General features: G+C 46.9%; 1 protein-coding gene across 3 annotated transcripts in view; it reads right to left on the bottom strand.

The window, feature by feature from the left end:
• Nucleotides 1–5,252: 5,252 nt before the first annotated feature.
• The window catches only part of LOC119167540 (uncharacterized), a 68,901-nt gene continuing 46,276 nt past the window's right edge, over nucleotides 5,253–27,877 (bottom strand). For 2 of the 3 annotated variants that reach the window (XM_075887678.1, XM_075887680.1), the window contains exon 3: nucleotides 5,253–8,613. In XM_075887678.1, coding sequence (XP_075743793.1) covers nucleotides 7,550–8,613 — 1,064 coding nt within the window. In that variant the 3' untranslated portion in view covers nucleotides 5,253–7,549. Of the gene's footprint in view, nucleotides 8,614–16,085; nucleotides 17,723–27,877 lie in introns of those variants that run through there. The other variant, XM_075887679.1, reaches the window with a different exon arrangement.

Here is a 27,877-nt window from a genome sequence, read left to right on the forward strand (position 1 = left end):
GTGGACAGGCCACGATAGTAGTCCCCTCGCGGGTTCGCCCGATGACGTTCGCTGGTCGTGTACCGAAAAGTACGACCAACATAAAACTCGCTAAAGTGTTTCTAAAACGCTTAAGCGAGAATGACTTGAAATCTGTCCAGGATTTTGGAGGCAGTAACTTTGAGGTTACATTTAAGAGTAAGGTCGCGGTCGATCGCTTCTTAGCTGATTCTGCGACCATCAAGGTCAAAGGATTCGATATTCGCTTCGAATATCGAGGGCTGCGGACAGTCTCTGTTCGCGTGTTCGAGTATCCTGCCGACGCCAGCGACCACGTGCTCGGCCGAGCTCTCGAGGTCTGTGGCAAAGTGCAGAGCATCTCGACGGATAACCTGACCGGTCTCCGGATTACAACCGGAAACCGACGTGCCCACATGGAACTTTGTTCTCCCGTGCCCAACATCACTGATGTTGATGACGGGCACGTCGTTCGATGCGAGTACGACGGTGTCGTGCACTTGTGCCGCAACTGCAGGCTACTGGGTCATGAAAAGGAGAAGTGCGCCACGCCGCGGTGCGAGCAGTGGGGGCATCCTACCAGCGACGCACCTCGCAAGCGCTGCGGTGGGTATCACCCTCCACACCACTGCAAGCAGAGGCTGTACTCGAAGGCAACCACGCGGTCCAGTGTGCCGCAGGTCGAGCCTCCAACCGTGGTCAGTGCAGAGGTTCAAGGCGCACCAGCGCCTAAGATTTCGGACAAAGGGGAGCAGGGCGAGACGATTCAGGCGGCACCAGGAGAAGCCAAGGTGCAAAAAAGCGGAGAGAAAGAGCCAAGACCGGTTGAGGCCCCTCCTACCGCTTCGCAAAAGCCGGTGCTCAGCACCGACAAAACTGTGCAAGCACCGAAACCCGTCGCAGGCACTGCGCCATGCTTCCGACCGGGTTGCAGAAATTAGGTGCCTTTTCTCATCTTCTCACCAAACCCGTCGAGGTGCACAAAAAGAAGTAATCTAAGATGGCAGCGCGACCCGGTGCCCCCTCGGTGGCGAGAAGGCGCCTTCCACCGCAGTTGTCAAGGGGCGAGGGAGGTCACCTTGGCGTTAGGCGCTGCGCCGTGTCGCCCAAGGGGCTGACAGAAATTAGGTGCCTTCTTCCTCTTTCTAGAATCACTCGACAACAAACATCTCGTCGTCGCAAGCACGGCGGCAGCCGAGCACAGGCAGCTGCGGCCGCGAGGGAACTGTCAACTTCCGCGTCCGAATCTAGCCGTTCGGGGAGCACCTTGCGCGAGTATAAGCGCCACGTAGCTACCGCGGTGGTGGGCGACGATTTGTCATCTACCACCATGGAGGACTCGGAGATGGACACACGGAGTCGGGCTCTGTGCGACCTCTGCAAGTCGGTCGCGTGCGGCTGTTCCGAACTTTCGGACACGTCGTACCCGTCCACACCGGTCTCTCCCATCGCCGGAGAGCCCGTAGCTCACGACCGGCATATAGCCATTTCTTTCCCTTAGCGCTTCTGTTCGCCTCTTTCACGCAACCCGCGCGCTTCTTCTAATCTATCACTATGACTTGTCTTTCCCTTACTATCGCTTCTTTTCAACTGTCGCGGCTTCTCTCTCGCCACAAAACAAAACTCAGTAATCGTGCTAGTTCGTGCTAGAAAAGTAGATATTCTCGTATTACAGGAAACTTACGTTCATCGACTCGGTCAGATCAAGTCCTTCGACGCGACGCTTGGCACCAGGTCCTACTGGGGTTTTGGCACGAGTGGCTCGCGGGGCGTGGCTATCGTTTTGATGCCGCGCTTTACGGGTACCGTGCTGCGCTACTTCAGGGATTCTGATGGCCGTCTAATGCCGATGGATATCGATTCGGGCTTTCGCATCGTAAATGTGTACGCTTCAAACGACTTCCGTTCACAGAAAGATTTCTTTGCCGCATTGGATAACCACCTAGTCGGCCCCTCTCGAGTCGTACTGGTGGGGGATTTCAATTGCATGCTAGATCGTATTGACCGCCGAACGTTCAGAGGCACTGCTACAAAATGGACAGATAGGCGTGGCGAAGGCGCACTGCGCGAGCTGGTCGACGAGCTGGGGCTGATCGATGCTTGGCACGCTCTTCGGCTGGCCCAGTCAGGAATGACTTGGGCTGGCAGGAGCACGCGGAGCAGGATCGACACTTTTACGTCTCGCCGTCACTGGCTGCCAGTATGCATTCCTCATGGTTAGTTTCCTCGGCTGTAAGTGACCATTGCCTCCTTATTTTAAGGCTCGCCGGTACAGACATCGCAGCTCAGGGTAAGCGGCCGTGGCACTTCAACGCCCGGCTTTTAAAAGACCGAGAAATACTCGTAACGTGGCGCGTTTAATACAGTGCAAGGTACACGAAACACGAGAGCTAGACGGTGACAAGTGGAGACCAGCGCCGCGGAATGCTTTCGGTCATGGAGCAAGCGCCGAGCACGAAAAGAGCGCGCGGAGATCAGAATTATCTCCGGTGTGATCCTACTGCTGTTTCTGCCGGAGTCCTCAGGCCCATGCATTGCGTTCGTGTTGGCTACGCTTCATAAAGAGCTAAGAGTAGCGCTCCACCGACGCTGGGATGGCCTCAAGGCCGTGGCCCGCGCTGAGAGATGGGAAATGGAGGCATGGTGTTGTCGAACTATTTTGCGCGACACTCAGCTAGGGCACACACGCCTCTGACGTCCCTCGTTGATTTAGAGACAGGTAGCTTAGTGGAAACACCGGACGGGGTACTTGAGGTGGCAAAGCGGTTCTACGAGAACCTTTACACTGAGCCAACGCCGCCCTCGGCCGACTTTCCGTTCGTAAAAAATGATCAGGTATTCGAGCTCTGCGACTCCCCCATCGTGGAAGAGGAGCTTTTCGCGGCCTTCTATATGAAGCGTAATCATAGCCCGGGCACCAACGGTTTGACGGTGCAATTTTATGTCAAACTATGGGAATTGCTCGGGAAGCTTTTTTACTACTCTGGTTAATAGGCTGCTGCGTGAAGGGACGCTGTAAACGACTCAGAGGAAGAGGCTGATCACTCTCCTTTGTAAGGACGAGTCGAGATGCACCGACCATCGGGCGTGGCGCCCCATCACACAACTCAACTGCGACTACAAGCTCATAGCCAAATTCCTGTCTGTTAGGCTCGCTCCAGTACTCAGTACTGTTTTGGGACAATACCAGGCAAGCTGCGTTAAACAACGATCCTGCCAATTACACGGTGTTATTACACGGTTTCGCGATTAGAGACCTGATTGAATGGACAAAAGCACGGGACGTCGCGGGTATTCTATGCTCATTCGATCAGGAAAAGGCGTTCCGACAGAATAAGCCATCCCTTCATCTGCCAAGGTTTAAACGGGGCAGGATTTAGTGACAGGTTAGTGAGTTTGATTAGAGCTCTGTATTGTTGGCCGACGTCTGCGGTCATCATACAGGATCGCGGAGTCGTTCGAACGTGTGCAGAAGTCGTTCGACGTGCGCAGGGGGGTCAGGCAGGGCGACCCGCTCTCGCCCGCCCTGTGCACGCTCGCGTTTGAACCGCTTCTACAGAGACTGTTTGGTGACAGCCGACTTTGTCAGTTACCCCTTCCACCGGACGCCCCTCCCGTCACGCTGTTTGCCTATGCAGACGACTTGTCTATCGTCGTCCGAGACGAGGCAACCTTTTGCACCGTCTTGGAAGTTTTAGACGAGTACTGCAAGGTGAGTGGCGCAAGCGTTATTTGGTCGAAAAGTGCAGTAATGTACTTAAACTCAGCTCCAAGTAGCATGCAGCCCGTACACGGCTTACCCGTGAAGGCGAGGCTGCGCATCCTAGGTTTCCACTTCGAACCGCGAGGCCCGACTCCTGAAAACTGGCGAATAGCGGATGATAAGCTTGAAGGCAGAATTCAGGAGTTTGGAAAACTCTCTTGTCCGCTGACTGCTAGGGTAACGATCGCAGGATCGTTACTTTTCTCGGTATTAACTTACGTGGCTAGTGTTATGCCGGTCGCGAGTCGAACCAAGAATCGCTTGGAACAGACTCTCTTCCAGTTTCTATGGAGCGGTTTATGTATTTACGCGGGGCGCCGGGTCCTGAAGTTGCCCAGAGATCGAGGAGGACTCAGAGTCCCCGACCTGAGGCTCACGGTCAGAGCGCTTCACGTCAGATGGACCCGTGTAGCGTATAGCGTTAGACTCGGACATGGCACTCGAAGCTTCGCGTCGTTCTTCCTTAGAACGCGCATACGGCAGTTCTGGGCGGGCGCCCTCTCTCACTGCGTGCACCGTGCGGGAACCCCGTCAGCTTTTTACGCGAGCGCGGGTAGGACACTCGCGGAGATTCAGCGGGTCGATCCAGAGTGTGACGTAGTCGAGGTGCAACTCTAAGATTTAGTCGGCCTCATAGCCCCGCCTCCATCCGAGCACTACAAGATATGTGATCCGTCTCGGCAAAAGCCAAACTGGCATCTCATCACTGCCAGCTTTCTCGGCGCCAGGCGGGCTTCGTTTATGTACCGCCTGGCAAGGGGTGTCTGCCAATGATGTACAGACCCTTCACGCCAAACATCCAGTACGGTGTTTGTCCATTTTGTCACAGTAGAGAGGACGCGCTGCACGTATTTCGCGAGTGCGCCCTTCCAAAAGCCCTACTCCGAAAGATACCCGACTTATTTCAGCTCCCGGGAGTTCCATATCCCACGGTCCGATATTAAAATCCGCTCCCTTCTGACGCAGTCAACCAGTTCGTGCTTCTTCTCGTCGAGTGCCTATACAAAGTTTGCTTGACGCGATGCGAGGCCGCTTACGAGGGGAAACTGCCGGGCCTTCACGAAGTGCTTGCAAAAGTACGGAAGGAGGTCTGTTGTTCCATCTTTTTCGTGAGCGGCATCGCCTAGGCGCGAAGAAGTTTCTCAAAACCTGGCACCGACCAGCGCTGATCTATAGTGAGTCTAAAGGGCAACTAACCATGACGATAGTTTAGCGCGGGAACATAACGACAACTAAGTTGTTGTTATGGGACAACTTAGTAATTTATTTATTTAAGAAAGCCCCCACAAAGCTAAAATATCAACATCATCTCTACCTGTTGACAGAAAAACTGAGGGTTTGCATCACATATGTCCCGTTGCCTTTTTTATTATACTGATAGGCTTCACAACTTTCATATTAATTGTTATTTTTCAACTCCTCTTTAATTTAACAAACTAAAGAATATATCAAAGCAATTGTAATTCCCCTTGAATTTCCTACACACATCAAAGTATTTGAAACCTCATTTTTAATGAAGTGAAAATTTTCTTACAAGGGATATATGAACCATTCTTTGTTCACAACAGGCATTTACTGATCATTTTGGTATACATCAATTCAATATCTTACAGGGCGCTACGGTTTACGTCTCATCATGGCTGTGAAAATTCGAAACTTGCGCCTTGCACTCCCCGGGAGCTGCCTGCCAATACACACGTGGGTGCGAGTCTCCTTGCCTCTCCTTTCCTCAGGAACTAATGAACTCGACCGTCATGCACATCAGCTGGCCTCCATTCTACAGTAGAATTCATTGACCCGCCCGCTCATCTGACCTCCTTCTCCCCTTCAGTTTTGCGCCAGGACGGCGGAGATTATGGCAATTGGTAGTATGTAGGTGTTCTGTGTTGTGGCTTTGTTCTTTGTCGTTCGCTGTGGAAGAGCAACATCACTTCTATCAGTTCCTACCACTAGACATGAGATGAACAACGGCAACAGCAAACGTAAGCGCAAAAATACAACAATCGAGCAGAAGTTGGAAGTCGGATGTTGAAAGCCGTTGAGTTTGAGGTCAAATAAAAAAAAAGTGGCCGTAGATTTAGGTATATCGTTGAGCATGCTGTCGACGATCTTAAGCAAGAGAATGCATTACTGGTGCTGTTGCACATGGCGTCAAAGGCAATCAAATGAAGCTGCGAGTCTCCGCTTTCGGAGCTGTCAAGAAGGCAGTTGATTTCTAGAAATCAATTTAGAATCAGTTAATCTTTAGAAATCAGAGCAAGCAGCACTCCTGTGAATAAGGCACTTCTGCAACAGAAGGCAAGAAACTTCGTGTGCATCATGGAGCACGATGTTTTTGTGGCTAGTGATGGCTGGCTGCAGCGCTTCAAGGAGCACCATGACTTCGTCGGCAGGGCTGTCAGCGGGGAATCACTATCTGTCGACCGCGAAGCTGCAGTGGCATGGATCGAAAAGAATATTGTGTAGCTGCTCGAGAAATACAGCCCCAGGGATCTGATTCACGCAGATGAGACTACCCTGTTCTATCAGATGTTGCCACAAAATACCTAGGCCTTCAAAGGTGATCGCTGCCAGGGTGATGAACAGAGCAAGGTTTGCGTGATCGTGCTACTATGTACGAATATGGACAAGTCCGAAAAAGTGTCAGTTCTCATGATTTGCAAAAGTGCTTCAACATGATGCTTCAAAGGAAAGCGGAAACTCTAAGTGACTTATGCCTCCAACCACAAGGCCTAAATGACAAGTAAAATCTTAGCACAATGGTTGCGCAAGTGGGACTAATGGCTGGTCAAGCACAACTGCAAGACATGAGTCATCCTAAATAACTGCACGGCCCCCGACCACGCTACCCTTGTGCTTAAAAACACTGAGCTGTGCTTTTTGCCGCCTAACACTACTGCGGTTGTGCAACCCCTCTCAATAAAGGGTTGATCATGAACTTCAAGTCAGGCTATCGCTAGCATGTCATTGGTCGAGTATTTCTCATTATGAGTTTGTGCGAAACAACAACCTGAACATGGCAATGGAGATTTTGCAAGCTGCCCAGATGGCCGTGATCACCAACTGCTTTCGGCATGCCCCATTTGGCGCCAGCAACGGAGAGTCCAGCACAGATTTCAGCAATGTCACCAGAGAGGCTACCGCGGGCGACCAGGCGCAGATGTCATGGGACCCTTTCCTTGACGCCTGCAGTGTGCCTGACTGCGACACTTTCTTAACGTACGTCCGTGCCCATGCTGAAGAAGTGACAAGCAAAGAGTTGTCGAATGGGAAATTGTGTGTGTGGTGACGGGGGTGCATGTTGACAGTGACTAATGAGTCCGCACCCCGGAGCCTAATGTTGGCAAACCCGGCGTACCGACGTCTGCGCAAGCGCTGGATGCGACAGACCTGTTGCGTTGCTTCTTTAGGTCTTTAAAATGATGGAAAGGACGAACTCGCAATAGCTGCTGCAGCTTAAAAAGAAGTAATTCACGTAAGCAGAAGTAGACAAGTCTATTAATGACTATTTTTCACCGAAGTGATCTGCCAGCTGTAGCGTTGTATTTGGTGAAAATAAAATGTGTTTTTCTTTATTATTGTGCTAGCCTTTTGCCTTCCGATGAATGTGTTTCTTTGCGCGACGGGCTGCTGTCACATTCGGTGGTGAGTACATTCACTCTTACTGGCTAATTGTCCATAGAAATGTATATTGACTCTAACAAACTAATGGTTATAATGAAGCAATTACGTTTCTCCCTTTGACTTCGAATTTTTGTAATCATAGCGATAGAGACAAGAAAATGGCCTCTATCGAGTGTGCATGCAAATGGGTTGCACAGCGTTGCCTTTCCGTAGAAAGAAGGCATCGTGTTGTGGAGAAGAGAAGGAATGCTCTCCTTGGTGAGTACGCATATGCTGATTTAGGTTGCCTTTCATAGAAAAGGATGCATTACAGTGGACACAGGAAAAGGGCTTTCCTCCTGTGTGCATACGGATGTGTCTCATCAGATAACTTTTCTTCACAAAGTATGCACTGCAGTGAACACAGAAGTAAGAACTCTCCCTTGTGTGAGTGTGCACGTGCCGATTTAGAGCGCTTTTCACAGAAAAGGATGCATTGCAGTGGACACAGCAGTAGGGACGCTCTCCTGTGTGAGTGCGCATGTGCCGAATTAGAGTGACTTTTGCAGAAAAAGAAGCATTGCAGTGGACACAGCAGTAGGGACGCTCTCCTGTGTGAGTACGCATGTGCCGAATTAGAGTGACTTTCGCAGAAAAGGAAGCATTGCAGTGGACACAGGAAAATGGCTGTTCTCCGGTGTGCATGCGGACATGTCTCACCAGGTTGCTTTTCCGCATAAAGGATGCACCGCAGTGGGCACAGGAGAAGGGACGCTCTCCTGTGTGAGTGCGCATATGCTCGATAAAATGTCCTTTTTTCATAAAGGATGCATTGCAGTGGACACAGGAGAAGGGCCGCTCTCCTGTGTGTGTGCGGGTGTGCTCAATGAAGTGGCCTTTCTGCAAAAAGGATGCACTGCAGCGGGCACAAGAGAAAGGCCGCTCTCCAGTGTGTGTGCGGATGTGCCTAATGAGGGTGTTTTTCGTCACAAATGACGCACTACAGTGAACACAGGAGAAAGGCCGCTCTCCTGTGTGGGTGCGCACGTGAGCCACCAGCTTGGACTTGTACATGAATGCAGCTGGACAAAAGTGGCACTGGTAGGGAGGCTCGCCCATGTGTTTCTGAAGGTGTCTAATCATAGTTGACTTGTCCAGTGTCACATAGGTGCACTGCTGGCAGGAATGAAGTCGGCCTCGTACAGACAACAGTGAATAAGACTGTTCCGTGGATGCACAGGACAAGGAGCCTGCAAAGCAATCAAGAGCACGCAAAGTTAAGTACGTTATGTGTCATAACTGGACCACAGCAGCAGACAATATGCAAGGGTTGCTGCACATGTAAAAAAATAAAGATGCTCATCCTGTCTCATACAAACTAAAGCTACTGTTATGGCAACAGCGGCATCGACACAGCATGTATTATGAAAATTACCATCTTGCTGGGGATAAACTCTAGGGTCAGCACATCCGCAGCGAACACCAGGTGACAAAAACTACGATATAATCTAGCTATTATTCCAAGGCTACATTAGACAATTCAAAAGTGGCTAATTGTGAACAAATGAAAACCAGCCCATTAAACTACTTACTGTAATTCTGAGAAGCATTCATACTACACTGCACACAAAATAACAATTTTATATTGAAACAAAACCAGCATAATAAAAAATTATGAGTCAATTGATCTAATGTGAAGCAAAGAAAAAATATACTTAAAACACTACAATTGCAGCAATGTTTTTTGTGCTACAAATCGCCACAAGACCATAATAATAATAACAACAACAACAACAACAACAACAATAATAATAATAATATTTATTTCTCATCAATACGTTTGATGAAGGGACACCTGCAGCTAAAAGCTGCTCTCCGAAAGAGGAAGATTGAAAAGGGCCCACAGCAACCTTTTAACATGACAGCAGTGGCAAATAGTCAGCAGTACAAACGTAAATAACAAGCAATAAAACAAAGCCCAAATTCCAAAAAATAACAATAATAACAATATAGCAACTGCAGAGATATATTAAACATAGGTAATTCTCACAATTGCGTCTGTGTGCAGTGTAAAAAGACTTCTCACTTACGAAGCATTATTTACATCTTCCAGCATTAAAGCAAACTGCCACTACAAAAAGAAGTCCATTTGTCGAGCGATGTGCAATATTGAAGAAGCTGTTTATATTACTGCCGCAGTTAACAGACCTTCCATTAATACCTCTACACAGCTTCAATGAAAGCACAACGATACCAGAGAAAACAGTCACTTACGAATCATAATTTACATCTTGCAGTATCAAAGCAAACTGTCCCTGCTGGTCACTGCAGCTCATTGGGCCATCTTGCTGGTAATGCTGGAAACACGATAGTTCCCCCTCCCCCCCCTCCCCAGAATGCCCGTGAACAGTGGTAAGTTATAGATAAATATAAATAGTTTGCCGTTTGAACGTTGAAGGAGGTGCTCCTGAATGGCTCAGCGATTAGCGCCTCACATTCATGACAAGAGGTCCCACGTTCGATTCTGTGCGCTGTGGTCTTTCTAATAATTTTATTTCTTGCATTTACATATATATATACGTATACATATACGGTGAGTGACGCCGATGCTGGCGGCAAAATCCGGTGAGAATTGTCCATATAATTGCTATTGCAATAAAATAATAATATTATTAATGATATTGTTATCTAAATTACCATCGCAAAGGGCGCGGAAATATATTTGCCGTGGGCGTCGCCCTATCTAGTTACGCCACTGTGCAGCTCTCGGCCTATGGGTGTTAGTGGCCACACCAGAGGCATCGCCCAGCATGCTGCAAATCTCAGGGACGCGGCCAAAGTGACCGAACTGCCGGCACTGGCTTGGCCACGGTTTCACGTGGCATACATGCAGCTGCAAGGTGTAGAGTGTGAGGCAGTCACGAGAGACAGGGTGTGAAAATTGGACCTTTATGGCACCATCCACCCTGTATTGCAGTCACTGGAGCGGTTCAGCCGATGCCTCCGAGTAGCCTGCCTACGTCAGGTCACTGTCCACACCGTAGAGTAAGCCCACACTCGATCTGTAGGCTTATGCCAAAAAAGCCAAGGAAAGAAATAGCAGAAGCATAATCAATGCCAGGAGGGAACAGAAGCCGTGGCTTTTCATGCCACAGCCAAGTGCCGTCATTATTTTCTTCACTTGCAGGCGCACACTCTCTCGTTTGCCCACCACCCAAACGAGGGCCCTATAGATCAATGACCAGCAGGTTCCCTGAAAGTGACGGTGACGCCATTGAGCTCCGAGATGGTCAGGAGCTCTGATAAACGTCGCATCAGTGGCCGTTAACGCAGGACGCCGCCGACGGCCACTGATGAGATGAAACGCCACCAACGCCGACAATCACGTTTCGCATTTGATGAGGCATATAAGGCTATCTAAGGCCTTCGCTGTAACAAACACTGTTGTGTTTTAAGTACCGTGGTCGAAAGTGTTTTTCCAATGTCTCAAGACAGTGACGAAGTGCCAGAAACATCCAAAAACGAGAAAACCTGGCCTGATGACATCAAGCTCGGCTAACTAACTATAATCACGTGAATATAGTGATCATAAAAAACGCGGCTGTATCACAGAAATAGTATGCACATTGATTTCTGTTTAACATTTCATTTTTCTTGGTCCAAATAGTCACACATGATTGACATGTGGGGTATAAAGTACCAAAATCACCATATGATTATGAGAGAAGCTGTAGTGGAGGGTTCCAGAAATTTTGACCACCTGGGGTTCTTTACCGTGCAATCAAATCTGTGCACACGGGCCTACAGCGTTTTCGCCCCCATTAAAAATGCAGCCGCCGCAACCGGGATTTGATCTCGCGAACTGTGGGTCAGCGGCCGAGTACCTTATCCACCAGACCACCATCGTTAGTTATATTAGCCCAGAGAAGTTGGAGTGGCGCTGCCTGGTGGATGACGTTGCGGCACGGACTCTTCGATGCAAGCCGCCACGTGCCTACATATTAATGCGCTTGCTTCGAGCGCTGTTCCAATGGTTGTGTTCGCTTTTTGATTGTCTCAAGCTGCAGATGAATGAAAAAAACAGATTTAGTATTGTTTCACGTAAAACAATAAAATGCGCACTTCTGCTGCTGCAGAATCACGCGCCGGGAATGTGAGATTAGTGAAAAAGTCTTTGTGCCACTGCTGGCCCCGATGAATTTCATTCATGGTGACGACAGCCGCATTCCGACGGGCGCGAAAATGAAGAACAAGCTTCTGTTTGGATGCAACAAACCCATTGACCTATTACAATGTGATTTTGAGAAGGAATTAAGACACCACATATACATTATAAGGTTGAGATGTGCATGGGTGATTTCTTTCGGGGATATCAGGGCTTCTCCTCGTCTAGAATAATTTGCACCAAAGGAATCCACGCATCTACGGACAGCACTTTTAGAAGTGTATCAAGCCTCGCGCTCGCGTGCAGAATCGAGTATCACAACATATACCCGGAAGGTGCTCGCCTTAGAATACCGCCGCCGCTGTTGTGTGTTTTTCTCGTGTGCTTGCTCACTCAACACATTTAGTTTCATGTTTCTCTTGCAATAATTTTGAATCTTTAAGTGACCAAAATTATTGAGGTTAAGTGCTGTTTAGGTTAAGTGCGGAAAATCATATTGCGGCTAGATTTTGTCCTTAAGCAGAATCATAGCAACGGCGCGGGCGCACTCTGAACTACCAGTTTAGATAGCCACCTCAAGCATTAAATTTTCTTGCAATTCATTACCTGTTGGCGGACATGAGGTGCGAGACCAGTCGTCCCCTCGTCGAGGCGAAGGTTGTTTAGTTATTACATATGGGTCCAGAAGCCTATGAATTGACATTTTTTCGGGGTTGGGGAGGGCACCTACTTGAAATGGTCATTTCTCTCTCTGCATAGAGAAAAAATTTGGGGCGTAGGGGCCAGGCCCCATGAGCCATCTCCTGGTTACGCCCCAAATGAAGGATTTCATTTGGGCTTCCTGACGTTTGTGTTGAAATCGTTGCTATCAGTGGTGCTCCCACGTAAAGCTCCTATTATTGTTTGTCGCGGTAGTAGAACACTCCAGCATTTCACGCAAATCATAGTACAGGACTACATAATCCCTGGTGACTGTTGAGAACAAGCCTGTGCATATGATCCCAGTGAACGGAAATATCTCATTATAGGGGAAAATGTGTGTGCCGCAGAACTATTTTGTTTGTTTGACGAATATGTTACACCAGTGCTCATGACCATCATATTCATGTAATGTCATATTCATGTAATGTAATGGACAAAACTCAGTTCTGTAAGATCATTTAGATCATTCACAGATGCAGGCTTAACTTGCACGGTAAAGTGCAACGTATTTAGTGAATTGAAAACGCCCCAATTTCATTTCTCATACTTCGGCCCGGACATGTTTTAATCCCGGAGTCTATATCTAGTTGTAATAAAACATTGCCACTTAGCCTATTTTTTTAGCACCCATTCTGTGGTGTGTGCAATAAAAACAATGAACAACTTCTCCTGCATTACCAAGTTCACAATGAATGTTCTGTTCAGATGAGAGTCTGCCTATACTAAGCTAAATTATGAAAACTTCTTACAGCCTTAAAAACTTTTACTAGTTGTGCAACCTTGTACCTTGTATATTGAGAAACTTCCTTCATGAAATCGAGGAATAATCACCAATGTATCGCTAAAGAGCATGTGCACGAAAGGCACAGAGAGAGGCGACAAGCGATGGCGGAGCAAGCGAGTCCGTGCCGCAACCGGAGCGACGCTAGTGTTTGTTCTCATGGATAATAGGCACAGACGAGACAACTAAAAAAATGGCATCCGAACTTGAAACGAGAAATTACTTTTACAGAATGATGAGAAACTGAGTCAGTAGCGCATAGACCCACATTAGCAGTGTTGTGTTGAGAACCATCCTCTTTTTCATAAGAGGAGGAGGCCCGCCACTGCTGAAGTAGAAGTGCTGCCTTTTGCATGCGTGCCCGTTGATTCATCATTGCAGTGATGTGGAGTCGCTCTCTCCACGCGCAATAAATTTAGTGTACTTTCAGTGGTCAGGTCAGGCACTTCAGATGTAGTTGAATCTTTTGGCCCCAGTCGTTTAGGAGAAGTCGGCAGTAGAGCCTGCCGTTTTCGGAGCGCTTTCTTGGTTTTACGCTACATTGTCAGGTATTTTGCGCAGCCCCGATAAAATGGCAGGCACAACATCCGCAGTGAGCGAAGGTTTCTTTGGTGCATGTAACAGGTCGTTTCCCTTGTATTCTGCATGATATGTGGCGGCGATCGCTTCTGGGAAATGCCTCGCGCAGACATCGTCAGTAGGCTGCAAGGCTTTTTCAGCTCCTGCAATTGTCCACTGCAACTTATCTGAGCGCTCTTGTTCACGTGGAGCCTTAAAAATATACACACACTCTGGTCAAGCTTTCGATACCCCGACTTGCAATTAGAGACAAAATACTACTTGCCCAATTCGAGGTGCAACCAGTGACAAGGCCGCTCACGCATATTTGCACTCATATGCAGCGTCGAGGTATACGCGCACTGATTCACAAAGTGCGAATCAGAATAATAAATGCACTGGCAGTGCTCACAGGTACAGGGCAATGCATTTATAAATCACAAATTCTCATGCACACAAAGTTTTTAGGAAGATGGTTTTTCACGCGAATACCTGGCAAGCCATAAAGTAGCGCCATCTCAACTCGCGCCACGGAAACTACTCGTAGCTGAAGGTCATAGGCGAACACAATCTGCCCGTGCCCTCTCTTTACACGGAGCGGAGAGTGTCAGCACCTAACTTAATCTTACACCATGGCCGCAACCCACAGAAGACAACCACCATCGCTACATTTCCTCCACACGCCGACAACAACCTTACCATCGCCGAGCCACTCAGTAATCTTACCAGGTCCAACACGGAATTCCACACTTTGTGTTAGCAGGCAAACTTGAAAAATCCATCTGGTCCTCTCGCAAGTTGGAGCCCGAGACTACAAGGTTTCAACATTTCTGTCGTTTACAATTTCGAAAGAAAGCACTCCGACCTCGACTGCCTGTCTCGAGCCCCTGTCACCGCACACCGCAGGATGACCAGGATGTTGACTTCTTGGGAACCGCAAGCGCTGACTCGCTGAACCACAACGAGCTGATCCGAAACTCAGGGGCCTTATGGAATACCTCAAGGGCAGTGTTGCCGTTGTCCCAAAGGTATCCAAGCGAACACTGACGTCATTTATCTTGCAAAACGATGTTCTCCGAAAGAAGAATGTCTCGGCACGTCGAGCAAAGTATGTGCCTTTCGCATTGCGAGCAGAAGTACTCCAGGCCCTGCAGGACGACCTTGCGGCTGGACACTTGCTCGCCAGAATGAAGGAAAATTACTGGCCCCGTCTTGCGATTGACGTTGCCCGTTACGTGAAGACTTGCCAAGATTGTCAGCGATGAAAGACACCACCAATTAGGCCAGCTGGACTTCTACAGCCCATCGAGCCACCACGCCAACCATTCCAGCAAATCGACATAGACCTCCTGGGGCCGTTTCAGACCTCTATTACAGGAAACAGATAGATCATCGTCCATACCGACTGCCTCACATGATATACCGAGTCAAGAGCCCTGCTTAAAAGTAGTCCATCCTAGGTAAAGGTAGCCACATTTTTTGCCGAAAACATGATTCTACATCACAGCGTGCTGGAAGCCCTCATCACCGACAGAGGTATGGCCTTTACGATGTACCTAATTCAGGCATTCCTCAGGTACAGCCAGACAAATAATCGCGAGACAACCGCCAATCACTGCCTACCATCAACAGACCAATGGCCTCACCGTGTGGCTCAACAAGACTGTCGCCGACATGCTGGCCATGTCTCTGAACGCCGACCCCAAAACGTGGGATGTCATCCTTCTGTACGTGACCTTTGCATACAACACGACAGGGCAAGAGACCATGCAGATGTTGCCATAAAAGTTGGTCAACGGAAGGACCCTGGCATCGATGCTCGACGCCATGCTGCCAACCGTAGCTGATGAAGAAAACCTCGACGTCACAGTCTACTTTCAGAGCACAGAAGAAGCTCGTCAACCCGCCCACCTGCGCATCAAGAATCGGCAGATGATTGACAGCCGCTGTTACAATCTTCGACAAAGCTTCATGGAGTAGCAGCCCTGTGATTGTGTCTGGGTGTGGACGCCGCTAAGTCGACGTTGACTCAGTGAAAAAGTTTTGCGATGGTACTTTGAAATGTACAGAGTAGTCTACGTCTTGGCCTACTCGGCTATAGGTCGTGTCCCACGTATTACAAGCTCTCAACGACACTGTGCTCCTTCTGAAGCCATCGGTGTCGTGCGCCTCAAGCAATTTCATACGCAAACCTGAGGACTGTATTTTGATATTGTTGCTGTGGTTTATTGCTTGTACTTGTTTATTTTCTTTATATTGTACTTTCGTTTTTACTTAAAGCATCGGGACGGTGCCTTTTTCAGAGGGGGCAATGCCACATTCCCTCCTCAAGTTTTGTTGTTGCCCCATTTTACTGTCAGTAATTCTCAGTGCTAATTCCACCTACAGTGTTTGAGAATGTTCAGGACTGCTGTAGATCATCTTGTTAATATTATGCCCGCTTCGTAAGCACTACAAATTATTCTGGAATCTACGTCACTACTAGCGTAGATGCTAGAATATTCAATGGCAATAGATCAATCAATTAAATAACTTTATTTTCACAAAAAACATTTATGGTGAAAAAAGATGGTCAGGAAAAAAGCTTTCAAGTGACAGCTTGACAAAACCCTAAACACAGATCGTCGGTGAAACGAGAGGGTACAGCACTTGATCTCAGAGAAGACAAAAAAGAAAAAAAAGCAAAAGAACTATGCAAAGAAAAATGCTAAACACTTCAAGTATGTGTTAAAATGTAGAATGCACAAATCTATAGAAATATGCATGCACATATAATAAATATGTGTAGAGTATAAAAATAGTGAATGAGAAAGGAAGTAATCTGACTCCTTTCACGTGGCCACAAGTTCGGCCCAAATATACAGTTTATTATTCGACCTGCACTCTGTTCGCTTCGTCCAAGTCAAGAGCTTGGGACAATAAGAAAAGGTCCACTCTCCTTTGTTGGTGCAGATCTGCTCAATAAGGTAGCCTTTCACTGAAAAGAATACTTGCCCTGAACACACAAGGGACGCCTTCCTGTGTGGTATGCATATCCCCAATGAGTTCGCATTTCACTGAACATGAAGCATTGCAGTGAACACAGGGAAATGGACCTTCTCCTGTGTGCAAGCAGATGTGTCTCATGAGGCCCTCTCAAAAGCGCACTCATTACAGAGACAGGAACAGGGCCGCTATCAAGTGTGCATGTGGATGTGTCTTACAAGCTGGCTTTTCCACACAAAGGACGCATCACATTGGACGCAAGAAAATGGTCTCTCTCCTGTGTGTTTTCGCGTGTGTCTCATGAGGTTCCTTTTCTCTGCAAAAGATGCATTGCAGTGAACACAGGAAAATGGACGCTCACCAGTGTGCTTTCGCATGTGTCTTGTGAGGTGGCTTTTACGCGCAAAACACGCATCACAGTGGACACAAGAAAATGGACGCTCTCCTGTGTGCTTTCGCAAGTGTGTTATGAGGTTGCTTTTCACTGCAAACGATGCATCGCAGTGGACACAGGAATATGGACGCTCTCCTGTGTGCTTTCGCATGTGTGTTACAAAGGTGCTTTTGTCTGAAAAACACGCATCGCAGTGGACACAGGAATATGGACGCTCCCCTGTGTGCTTTCGCATGTGTCTTACGAGGTGACTTTTCCGCACAAAGGACGCATCGCAGTGGACGCATGAAAATGGACGCTCTCCTGTGTGCTTTCGCATGTGTCTTTCGAGGTGACTTTTCCGCACAAAGGACGCATCGCAGTGGACGCATGAAAATGGACGCTCTCCTGTGTGCCTTCGCATGTGTCTTATGAGATTGCTGTTCTGTGCAAAAGACGCATTGCAGTGGATACAGGAGAATGAACGCTCTTCAGTGTGCTTGCTGATGTGCCTCAAGAGATAATTTTCCTGTAGAAAAGAAGCATTGCTGTCGACACAGGAGAAAAACTGCTCCCCTGTGTGGGTGTGCAAGTGATCCTCCAGCTTGGAGTTACAAATGAATGCAGCTGGACAAAAGTGGCACTGGAAGGGGGGCTCGCCCATGTGTTTCCGAAGGTGTCTGATAAGACTTGACTCGTCCACGGTCGCATAGGTGCACTGCTGGCAGGAATGAAGTCTGCTTCGTACAGATGCCAGTGAACAAGACTGCTCCAAGTAGACACAGGACAAGGTGCCTGAAAAGCCATTGAAAGCCCACAAAGGCAATGCAAATTTTGTGTCATATACTACATGAAACTGGACTGCCACAGCAGGCAATACACATGGGCTGTTGTGCATGCAAAAAATATAAATGTTTACCTCATCTCACACATACCAAGGCTACTGTTATGGCAACAGGGCACGGACACATCAAAGATTGTGAAAATTCTCATCTTGCTGCACATAAATTCTATGGTCAACACATGCGAACAACAGGTGCCAAAAACTACAATATGATTTACGTGTCATTCCAAGGTTATACGAAAAAAAGGCAAAACTGTCTGAATGTGCACAAATAAAAATTATCCCATTAAACTGCTTAGTGTAATTCTGTTTGCAGAGAAGTGTTCACAAAACACTGCGCAGAAATCGCCACTTCTTATCTATTTATTTATTTATTTATACAAGTACCTCACGGGTTCCACGAGGGAACATTGCGTGAGGGGGGGGTACATTCTGATTTTCAAAGAGCGATGAAAATATATACATATGCAAAAGTCTGGCTGCGTAAAAATAGAAAAGATACGAAAGAAGCAGCAAACAATAACATTATATAATTCGGAACGATAATACGCAAGTATGCAATACAAAATTGTGAAATATTTTTCTATAAAAGCCAAAAAGCACTTGGCTGCGCAGAAAAGATACAGATGAAAGAAACATATCAAGCATAACAAAAAATGTGAGTGAATTATGCTTATGTGGTGCAGTGTGTAAAAGCAAAACAAAAACAATTATGCACTACTGCAGCAACTGTTTATATATTACTGCCACAGTTTGCACATTTTCCACTAACGTCTCTGTACACTTTCCATGAGAGCAAGCACAATGATAAGCAGGGAACACAGTCATTTACGAATCATTAGTTATATTACAGTATCAGAGCAAACTGTCATTACTCAACATTGTGGCAACTTATCTGCATAACTATTTTCCCCAGCGTAGACAGATATGTAAAAACAAAAGGATGCATTATTAAATGTTTAGTCTGACCCATGAGACAATCGTAAACATGATGTGTGTGCTGCAGCCAAATTTACGACACGTTGACTTGTAGTTTTCAAGGCTTCTTGTTTAAAAGTCAACTGCAACACCCATACCGTGTTAACAAATTTTTAACCACAAACTTCTATCTTACTGTTTTCGCTCTTCATTGGACTTCTCGTCCAAATGATTGATTTGTTTTACAAGCACAATTTCTTCATCTCAACAATGTAAATTCAAAACTACAATAAAATTTATTACTTTCTCAGTTTCAACAGTATTATACACAAACATTGAAAAACGTGACAAGAAAATCTCGTACCTTTTAATACTACCAATCTGGAGTAGCAGTCTAGACATGGTTGTATAACAGTCACAAGTTCAAATTCATAATGCATTAGGCTGCAACTTAAGGCAGAAAATGGTAAAAAAGTTTTAAGAAGCATCTACTGCAACACCGGTATGGCAATATCCAGTGGATGTAATTCTTGGGTGGTAACCAATAGTAATGAATAGCGAATAATTTTTGCGGTATGTCACCCAAAACTAGGTTAAGATTATGAGATATGCCAAAGTGGAGTGCTCCAAATATTTCTACTGTCTCGAGTTCTTTATTGTGCACCTAAATTGAAGCACACGAGCCACAAGCATTTTCGCTTAAATTGAGACTGCGGCCACCATAACCGGGAATCGATACCAAGGCTTGCGGATAAGCAGTCCAGCGCGAAGGCCACTAGACCACCCAGGTGGGTGAGGAAGAGTGCAGGCATTAGCAACAGCCAAATGACTGCTGTTAAAGTGATCACAAACAACAAAGTAAACGCAAACATAATTTTACCTTTGGCATCAATGAGACTTAAAGGTTATAAATATTGTAAATATTGTAATGAATTCCATTTTTAAAAGAGTTCTTTAAAGAGTTCTAATTGAGTGACAACTTTTTCATCATCCAATTTCACACAGCCATTCTAAAAAAAAAAAAACTATTCAGTATATACACGAGACAATACAAACAGGAACACTTGAATCATGAAGCAAGTATAGAACGGAAAAGCTGTGGTAGTGTGATGCAGCGGCATATGGGACATGAATGAACAGTGAATTAGAGTAACACCAGAGTAATTCTATACTGGCAATGCTCTTAGTTCTTGTTAGCTCATTGTAGGTCACAATATGTGGGGAGACTATGTAGGATCTCGACATTACAAATATCGAGGAGTCACAAAAAAATATCCGCGCAAGCGGATATTCTTAAATATATGAAACTAGTATGGCAAACTAGTATGCCGCTAGTGTGTGCAACATTTGACAATGAAAACAAATAAAATTGCACATCTTTTCATTTATTGTTTTACAAGGCCACAGCAATGTCACAGGTCATTCTGAGCGATTGCCAGTAGTTTTCAGATGTCCGCGACCACAGTATTTACTAGAGGCTGGGTTTAAGCCACTAAAAAAATGCCGTTGAGATGCCAAAATTAGGCTTGCAGAACACCAGTTTAGGCCCAGAAAGTTGTAAATATTGTACATAAAAATTTGTACATCAATTCAAATTATTTCAAAGAAGGATGTATGCGACATTTATCTACTAAAGGAAGCGAGAATTGTTGCTGTTTATGACAGCAGAAAGGCACCAACAGTTGAACATAGCCATGCATTTCCCGCACAGTTCGCAGAACACAGTCTCTCCTGTTATTGTCTAACATGGTCTGGGTCTCTCTATTCTTTCTGACTCAGAAGTGCAGCACAGGAGCAGCTAGCCAGAGTGCTAAACGACCAGAGGAGATGAATTCCTCTGCATTAGCCAGGTCTAACCATGTAGCATCTAATTTTCTCCTGTCTGTAAACAACCTAAAGGGCCTCTCACCAGGTTGGAGCATTTAGAGCTGCTGAGTGTAATGCATGCGCTGGGCTCTTATGACCGAGTCTGTCAAGGTTTTTAACGCTATGCATCCCGAAAAAACTTGAAAATTCAAAGTAAACGCCGCTAGCCTTTCTCCTTGCCGGTGCGCCCCATAAGGGAGGTGGTGGAAAAGCAAGTAAAGAATGTTCCTGCGCTTACATCACTCCTGGCAGATATTGGCAGATACACAGCGAGACCTTCTGCTACCTTCTCTACACCACATCCATCCACGTCTTCAGGGCAGCTCTTCAAATTCTTAGCATATGCCCTGCATATGCTAAGACGGCACCCAGTCAGGGCTACAAAAATAGCATCTTTTCCTTTGCTCAACCTCTCTTCTTCCTCTAACCACGCACGCCCTGTCAGCGCTGTAGCGTATACTGGCCACAAGGACCCATTTCGTTGCTGCTAGTGGCAATTGTTTTTCGGAAGTTGTCTGAACAACGAAAAGACTTAACTTCACAGAGTTTGGAAAAAGAAATGTTGCCCTGCAGCATGAATAACGGTCTCAAACCATGCTCGAAAACAATATTTGAGCTTAAATGGTGTTCACATAAGTCACTTATCGACCTATAGGCACGAACGCCAAAAATAGGAATTTATAAGCACTATAAAAACACTATAGAAGCCCTTGACAGCCTATCATTCATTCTTATATATTGAAGTGGCACATTAGCAATGCAAGGAACCAAATAGGCATTTGCCTAAAATCTGCCTAAAACAATCATCATCATCATCATCATCATCATCATCATCATCATCATCATCAGCCTGACTACGTCCACTGCAGGACAAAAGCCTCTCCCATGTTCCGCCAGTTAACCCGGTCCTGTGCTTGCTGCTGCCAATTTATACCCGCAAACTTCTTAATCTCATCTGCCCACCTAATTTTCTGTCTCACCCTAACCCGCTTCCCTTCTCTGGGAATCCAGTTAGTTACCCTTAATGACCAGCAGTTATCCTGTCTACGCGCTACATGCCTGGCCCATGTCTATTTCCTCTTCTTTATTTCAACTATGATATCCTTAACCCCCGTTTGTCCCCTAATCCACTCTGCTCTCTTCTTGTCTCTTAAGGTTACACCTACCATTTTTCTTTCCATTGCTCGCTGCGTCGTCCTCAATTTAAGCCGAACCCTCTTTGTAAGTCTCCAGGTTTCTGCTCCGTAGCTAAGTACCGGCAAGATACAGCTGTTATATACCTTCCTCTTAAGGGATAGTGGCAATCTACCTGTCATAATTTGAGAGTGCTTGCCAAATGTGCTCCACCCCATTCTTATTCTTCTAGTTACTTCAATCTCGTGGTTAGGCTCTGCGGTTATTACCTGCCCTTAGTAGACATAGTCTTTTACAACTTCAAGTGCACTATTACCTATCTCGAAGCGCTGCTCCTTTCCGAGGTTGTTGTACATTACTTTCGTTTTCTGCAGATTAATGTTAATACCCACCTTTCTGCTCTCCTTGTCTAACTCTGTAATCATGAGTTGCAATTCGTCCCCTGAGTTACTCAGCAATGCAATGTCGTCGGCGAAACGCAGGTTACTAAGGTATTCTCCATTAACTCTTATCCCTAACTGTTCCCATTCTAGGCTTTTGAAAACCTCCTGTAAGCACGCGGTAAATAGCATTGGGGAGATTGTGTCCCCCTGCCTTACACCCTTCTTGATTGGTATTCTGTTGCTTTCTTCATGAAGCACTATGGTAGCAGTTGATCCCCTGTAGATTTCTTTCAGAATGTTTATATATACTTCATCTACGCCCTGATTCTGCAGTGTCTGCATGACGGCTGATATTTCTACTGAATCAAACGCCTTCTCGTAATCTATGAAGGCTATGTATAGTGGTTGGTTATACTCTGAGCATTTCTCTATTACCTGATTGATAGTATGAATGTGGTCAATTGTTGAGTAGCCTGTTCGAAAACCTGCTTGTTCCTTTGGTTGATTGAATTCTAATGTTTTCTTTACTTTGTTAGCAATTACCTTTGTAAATAGCTTGTATACTACAGAGAGCAAGCTGATCGGCCTGTAATTCTTCAAGTCCTTGTCATCTTCTTTCTTATGTATTAAGATGATGTTAGCGTTCTTCCAAGACTCTGGTATTCTTCCCGTCAGGAGACACCTCGTAAACAGGGTGGCTAGTTTTTCTAACACAATCTGTCCTCCATCTTTCAGCAGATCTGATGTTACCTGATCCTCACCAGCAGCTTTGCCTCTTTGCATGCTCTCCAAAGCTTTCCTGACTTCTTCTATCATTACTGGTGGGGTGTCATCCCGGTTACTTGTAGTTCTTATAGTATTAAGGTCGTGGTGGTCTCAGCTACTGTACAGATCTCTGTAAGACTCCTCCGCTATTTTAACTATTCTATCCATATTGGTAGTTATTTTGCCTTCTTTGTCCCTTAGTGCATACATTCGACTTTTGCCTATCCCAAGTTTCCTCTTCACTGCTTTGTCGCTTCCTCCGTTTTTCAGAGCGTGCTCAATTCTCTCCATGTTATACGTTCTTACATCGCATACTTTACGTCTATTAATCAACTTCGAAAGCTCTGCCAGTTCTATTTTGTCTGTTGTACTTGACACTTTCATGATTTGACGCTTCTTAATTAGGTTCTTCGTTTCCTAGGAAAGCTTGCCAGTGTCCTGTCTAACTACCCTGCCTCCAACTTCCACTGCACACTCCGTAATGATACTCGTCAGATTATCATTCATTGTATCTACGCTAAGGTTGGTTTCCTCACTAAGAGCTGAGTACCTGTTCTGCAGCGACACTCTGAATTCCTGTACTTTCCCTCTCAGTGCTAGCTCATTGATTGGCTTCTTGCGTATCAGTTTCTGTCGTTCCTTCTTCAAGTCTAGGCGAATTCGAGACCGTACCATTCTATGGTCACTGCATCGTACCTTGCCAACCACTTCCACATCCTGCACGATTCCTGGGTGTGCAGTCATTATAAAGTCTATTTCGTTTTTATTTTCACCATTAGGGCTCCTCCATGTCCACTTGCGGTTTTCTTGTTTTCGGTAGAAGGTATTAAAAATCCACAAATTATTGCGTTCTGCGAATTCTACTAGTAGCTCTCCTCTGGCGTTTCTAGTACCGATGCCAAAATCTCCTACTGCCTGGTCTCCAGCCTGCTTCTTCTCTACCTTTGCATTAAAGTCGCCCTTCACTATAGTATACTGTGTTTTTACCTTACTCATTGCCGATTCTACGTCTTCATAGAAGCTTTCGACTGAAGCGTCATCATGGCTGGATGTAGGCGCGTAAGCCTGCACTACCATCATCTTGTATCTTTTATTAAGTTTAATTACAATACCTACCACCCCTTCATTAATGCTATAGTATTCCTCTATGTTGTATTCCTCTATGTTGCCAGCTATGTTTCTGTGAATTAGGAACCCCACTCCCAGTTCTCTTCTGTCTGCCAAGCCCCGATAGCAAAGGATGTGCCCATTCTGTAGCACAGTATAGGCCTCATCTGTCCTCCTAACCTCACTGAGCCTTATTATATCCCATTTAACACCCTCTAGCTCCTCGAATAGTACAACTAGACGTCCCTCACTAGATTAGGTCCTAGGGTTAAACGTTGCCAAGTTCAGGTTCAGGCTTTTGCGTTCGGGGCAGCTTAATTATGCCCTGAGCGTAGAAACTGATGAAATCGGCCTTCGTAGGCGTCGCTGTCTTTCCTGCATGCGTGCTTGTTGTCGTAAAGTGATGGGATGGTGCCTGAATCTCTGTGAGGTAGAACTAGTGACTTCTTGTTTTGCTCGGTGTTTTCTGAGGTTTCGGAGCAGTAATCTGAGGTGCAGTCTTGATCTCTTCTGCCAAATGCGTTTCTGGTGCGGATCCCTTATACTAAGATGCCTCACGTCTTGAATTTGTTTTAAGAGGTTTGCTTTGCGTCGTTGTCTTTGTTAATGTATTCGTTGGAGTGTCTGTGATCCTTGGACTTGCTTTTGCGGGCATTGCTAATGTTGCTGTGGAACGTATTGAGGTGGGAACCCTTCTTGAACATCACACTGGTTTTCTTGACAACTTGATGTTGTGTCTGGTAGTCTGTGGGCTGTTGTCATGCAGTTCGAGCGACGAAGATAATGCTTCAGAGTTGGTAGAAAGTTCTTCAGAAGCTTCTATTCTGTTCACAAGGAGAGGCTCTTGCGCATGACAGCGTACGACGTTCGATGTGTCTGAGCCTTCTGTTTTGCTTCGAATGCCGAGTGTGTATGCAACAGATGGCAATGCATGAACCTGCACGGAAGGAGCATGGCTTGACAGTGCGTCAGCTCATCTATTGTGAACACAGCGTTCTTATGAGGCAAACGGTGAGGGTGAGGAGTGCTTGAAGAGCCGCATGATAGAAAACCGGGTGGTGGACCATGTATGGGAGACGAAGAATGAAGTGCATCAGGTGGGTAAGCAAAGTCCCGTGTCATGTGCTGGAGCGGCGACTTTAAAAATACCGGCTTTCGTGAAGAGAAACCTGGTGGAAAGCTATGTTCCTTGATAAATGGAGCGTGGACTATGACGGCCAAGTTTGGTTGTATGCAGATGGTCGGTAATGAGGAAGTCCTTGTAGTAGTCGTTAAAACGGGCAATCATCTCTTCTCTGATTTTTCACCATGATTCGTCGTTTTCGAATATCTGTATCAGGTAAAACCTAAATGCCTCACTGGAGATGTAATCAGTGATATTGGTGATCATCTCACATTCCGACCAGGATACAGCGTTAGCCTGGAGCTCAAACAGGTCGAACCAGTCCTGCACAGGTCCATCGTCCGCTGCCCCAGTGTACTCTGGCATGGGAAGGCCAGTCGATGATTGAGTCATGATGCTTGTCGCTGTGTGCAGCTAGGATATGCTTTGGTAATCGTCAGGGCATCTTGTTGAAAACGTCGGTGAGGGTGTGCGGTGGATGAAGTGGCAGGCAGGTCTTCATCCTGTTGACTTGTGTGACGCTAGATCTGGTAGACGCGGCCTGGCTCATACCCCATGTTTATTCCTTTTTCACTTCATCAGCCTCTACCATCAGTCACTGCCTTCACACACACACAGACACACACACACACACACGTACGCACGCACAGACTAAAAAGACGAGAAGGACGAGGCAGGTAAAGAACAGTCGGCCTGCAGCAAAGGCGTTGTCTCTTCATCTCATTCCTTTACAATGGTGTAGTCGTCATAAACAAAGCCACCTGTGCTTCAGCATCTTCGGCATTGCAGACCCACCACTCCAGAAGCGCCGTCCACGCTTCTTGGGCCATGACATCCACAATCCTGCCACAGAAAGCCCAGTTCTGGGCCGGTGTCCAGGCCTTCTAGGTGCCCGCTTGCCTGCTGCTGTTACAAGCACACTCCAAGGAAGGCATACAAACCAGCTTGGTGGCACAACAGTATTGTATCGACGCTTCCAATCAACGAGTTGACCACGCTCACATGATCTCGGACATCGCCGCACTCATTGCTGCAGCAACAGCATATTCTTCGAACGCCGCCAATGGTTACCCAGGCAACTGGTCCTACAATGCTGGGTGGATCATCCGGGAAGCCGCACGCTTGTCCCAGCGACTGAATAGCTTGATGCCTTCGAACTGCGGTATCTCAACCACCACTGCGAGTAGCATGGATCCCATATCTTCCGCGGCCATCAGTATTAGATTTTCAGGCTCCTAGCCCATCCTGCCCACGAAAGTTCCGTGAGCGATGCCCTTGCTTGCTCAGGAGCTGGACCGTTACGCCTTACAAATTACCGGATACTTGTACTCCACGTTACCAGCAGTGATTGTATCGGATGTAGCAGAATTCTGACAACTCCAGGACGACGCCGTTCGGTAGGTTGCAATGGTAAGCGCTCTCGGCAGCCGTTACGCCTGACCGGACCATCAAAAATGGCTCGTAGCCATTTTCCGTCGGTCTCGAAGGCCATCGATCACCTTCGTGATGCTGCCAAAGCCTGGAACAACTATGAAGGTGTGAAAAAATTGATCGATATGTGGAGTTCCATAACCATCGTATGATTATAGGTGATGTCGTAATGGAGGGCTCCGGAAATTTCAACCACGTGGGGTTCTTTAACATGCAACCGAATCTGAGCACACAGGTCTACAGCCTTTCCGCCTCCATCAAAAATGCAGCCGCCGCCGCCGGGATTCGATCCTGTGACCTGCGAGTCAGCAGCCAAGTACCTTAGCCATTAGACCACCACGGCAGGCGAAAGTACGAAACAACCTTCATGGCCTAAATGGTGTCCCAGGTTGAGTAACGTATTTGGCCAACTTTTTGATGCCTCCGAATCTGACTAAACCGTGGATCAAGGCGGAGCAACACACAACTTCGGCGGTGCAGTTCGGGCGCCCACCAACTTGCCCTGCCTTGGGGATCAAGCTCGCGAGACAGAACGCCCTTTCGGTACAATTGTGCCTTGTAGGGGCTCCAGGAACAACTATGCAGATCACCCTGCAGCAGGCGTGGACACTAGCCGCCAGGCATACTCCTCCATACAAGAGTCAGCTTCCCTGTTGACACATGTTACAGAGCCACCCTTGACAGGGTGGCTCTGTAACGTTTCTCAGTTACAGCCGCCTGTCAGTCGACTTCTAAGCTAGCCATCACTGGAGTGCCTGGACGCGTCGTTCTGCTTAATAACAATACAGCTACCTCCAATCCAGCTGGAGACGAGGCACTGACCACCACTGCCGGTTTGATGCACATCTCGATGCTGCATCGTTTCCGGTCATCAGTGCAGTCATTGGTCGAGCGTGCTGATGCTTGCCTTTCCATTCCAAAGTGGCTATAGTGCCTGAGGATATTATCAGACAAGACCTGCTTGTACAAACCACGGTTGCACCTGACTATAAGGCTTCTGACCTAGACCACTTGACTGCATATCACACTTTTTCAGAAGCCACCAGCAGTACGACATCAGCAATTCCGCAAGGTCACGACCTGCCTCACGAGACAATACATCAACTTTGCCCTGTGATGCCGCACATGTCAAATGGGACACCTCGTAACCCCTGGACGCGCGAAGGACGTGCAGAAGTATCCGCTCAGTGTGTGCCTCGTACTCTACAGTGACAACGTTCGTTCACAGCATGGACGAGACTTGCTTTGACTACCCCAACACAGTCGCCCACCAGAATGTTTGAGAGTACAACAGGGCACGTCCCGGCGTATGCACAATTGACCACCGCGACTTAGTTAAGGCCGCCCGCTAGAGACCAATTCCACAGCTCTTCCTGCAA

This window comes from Rhipicephalus microplus, chromosome 3, assembly GCF_043290135.1.
Source record: "Rhipicephalus microplus isolate Deutch F79 chromosome 3, USDA_Rmic, whole genome shotgun sequence".
Lineage (NCBI taxonomy): Eukaryota > Metazoa > Arthropoda > Arachnida > Ixodida > Ixodidae > Rhipicephalus > Rhipicephalus microplus.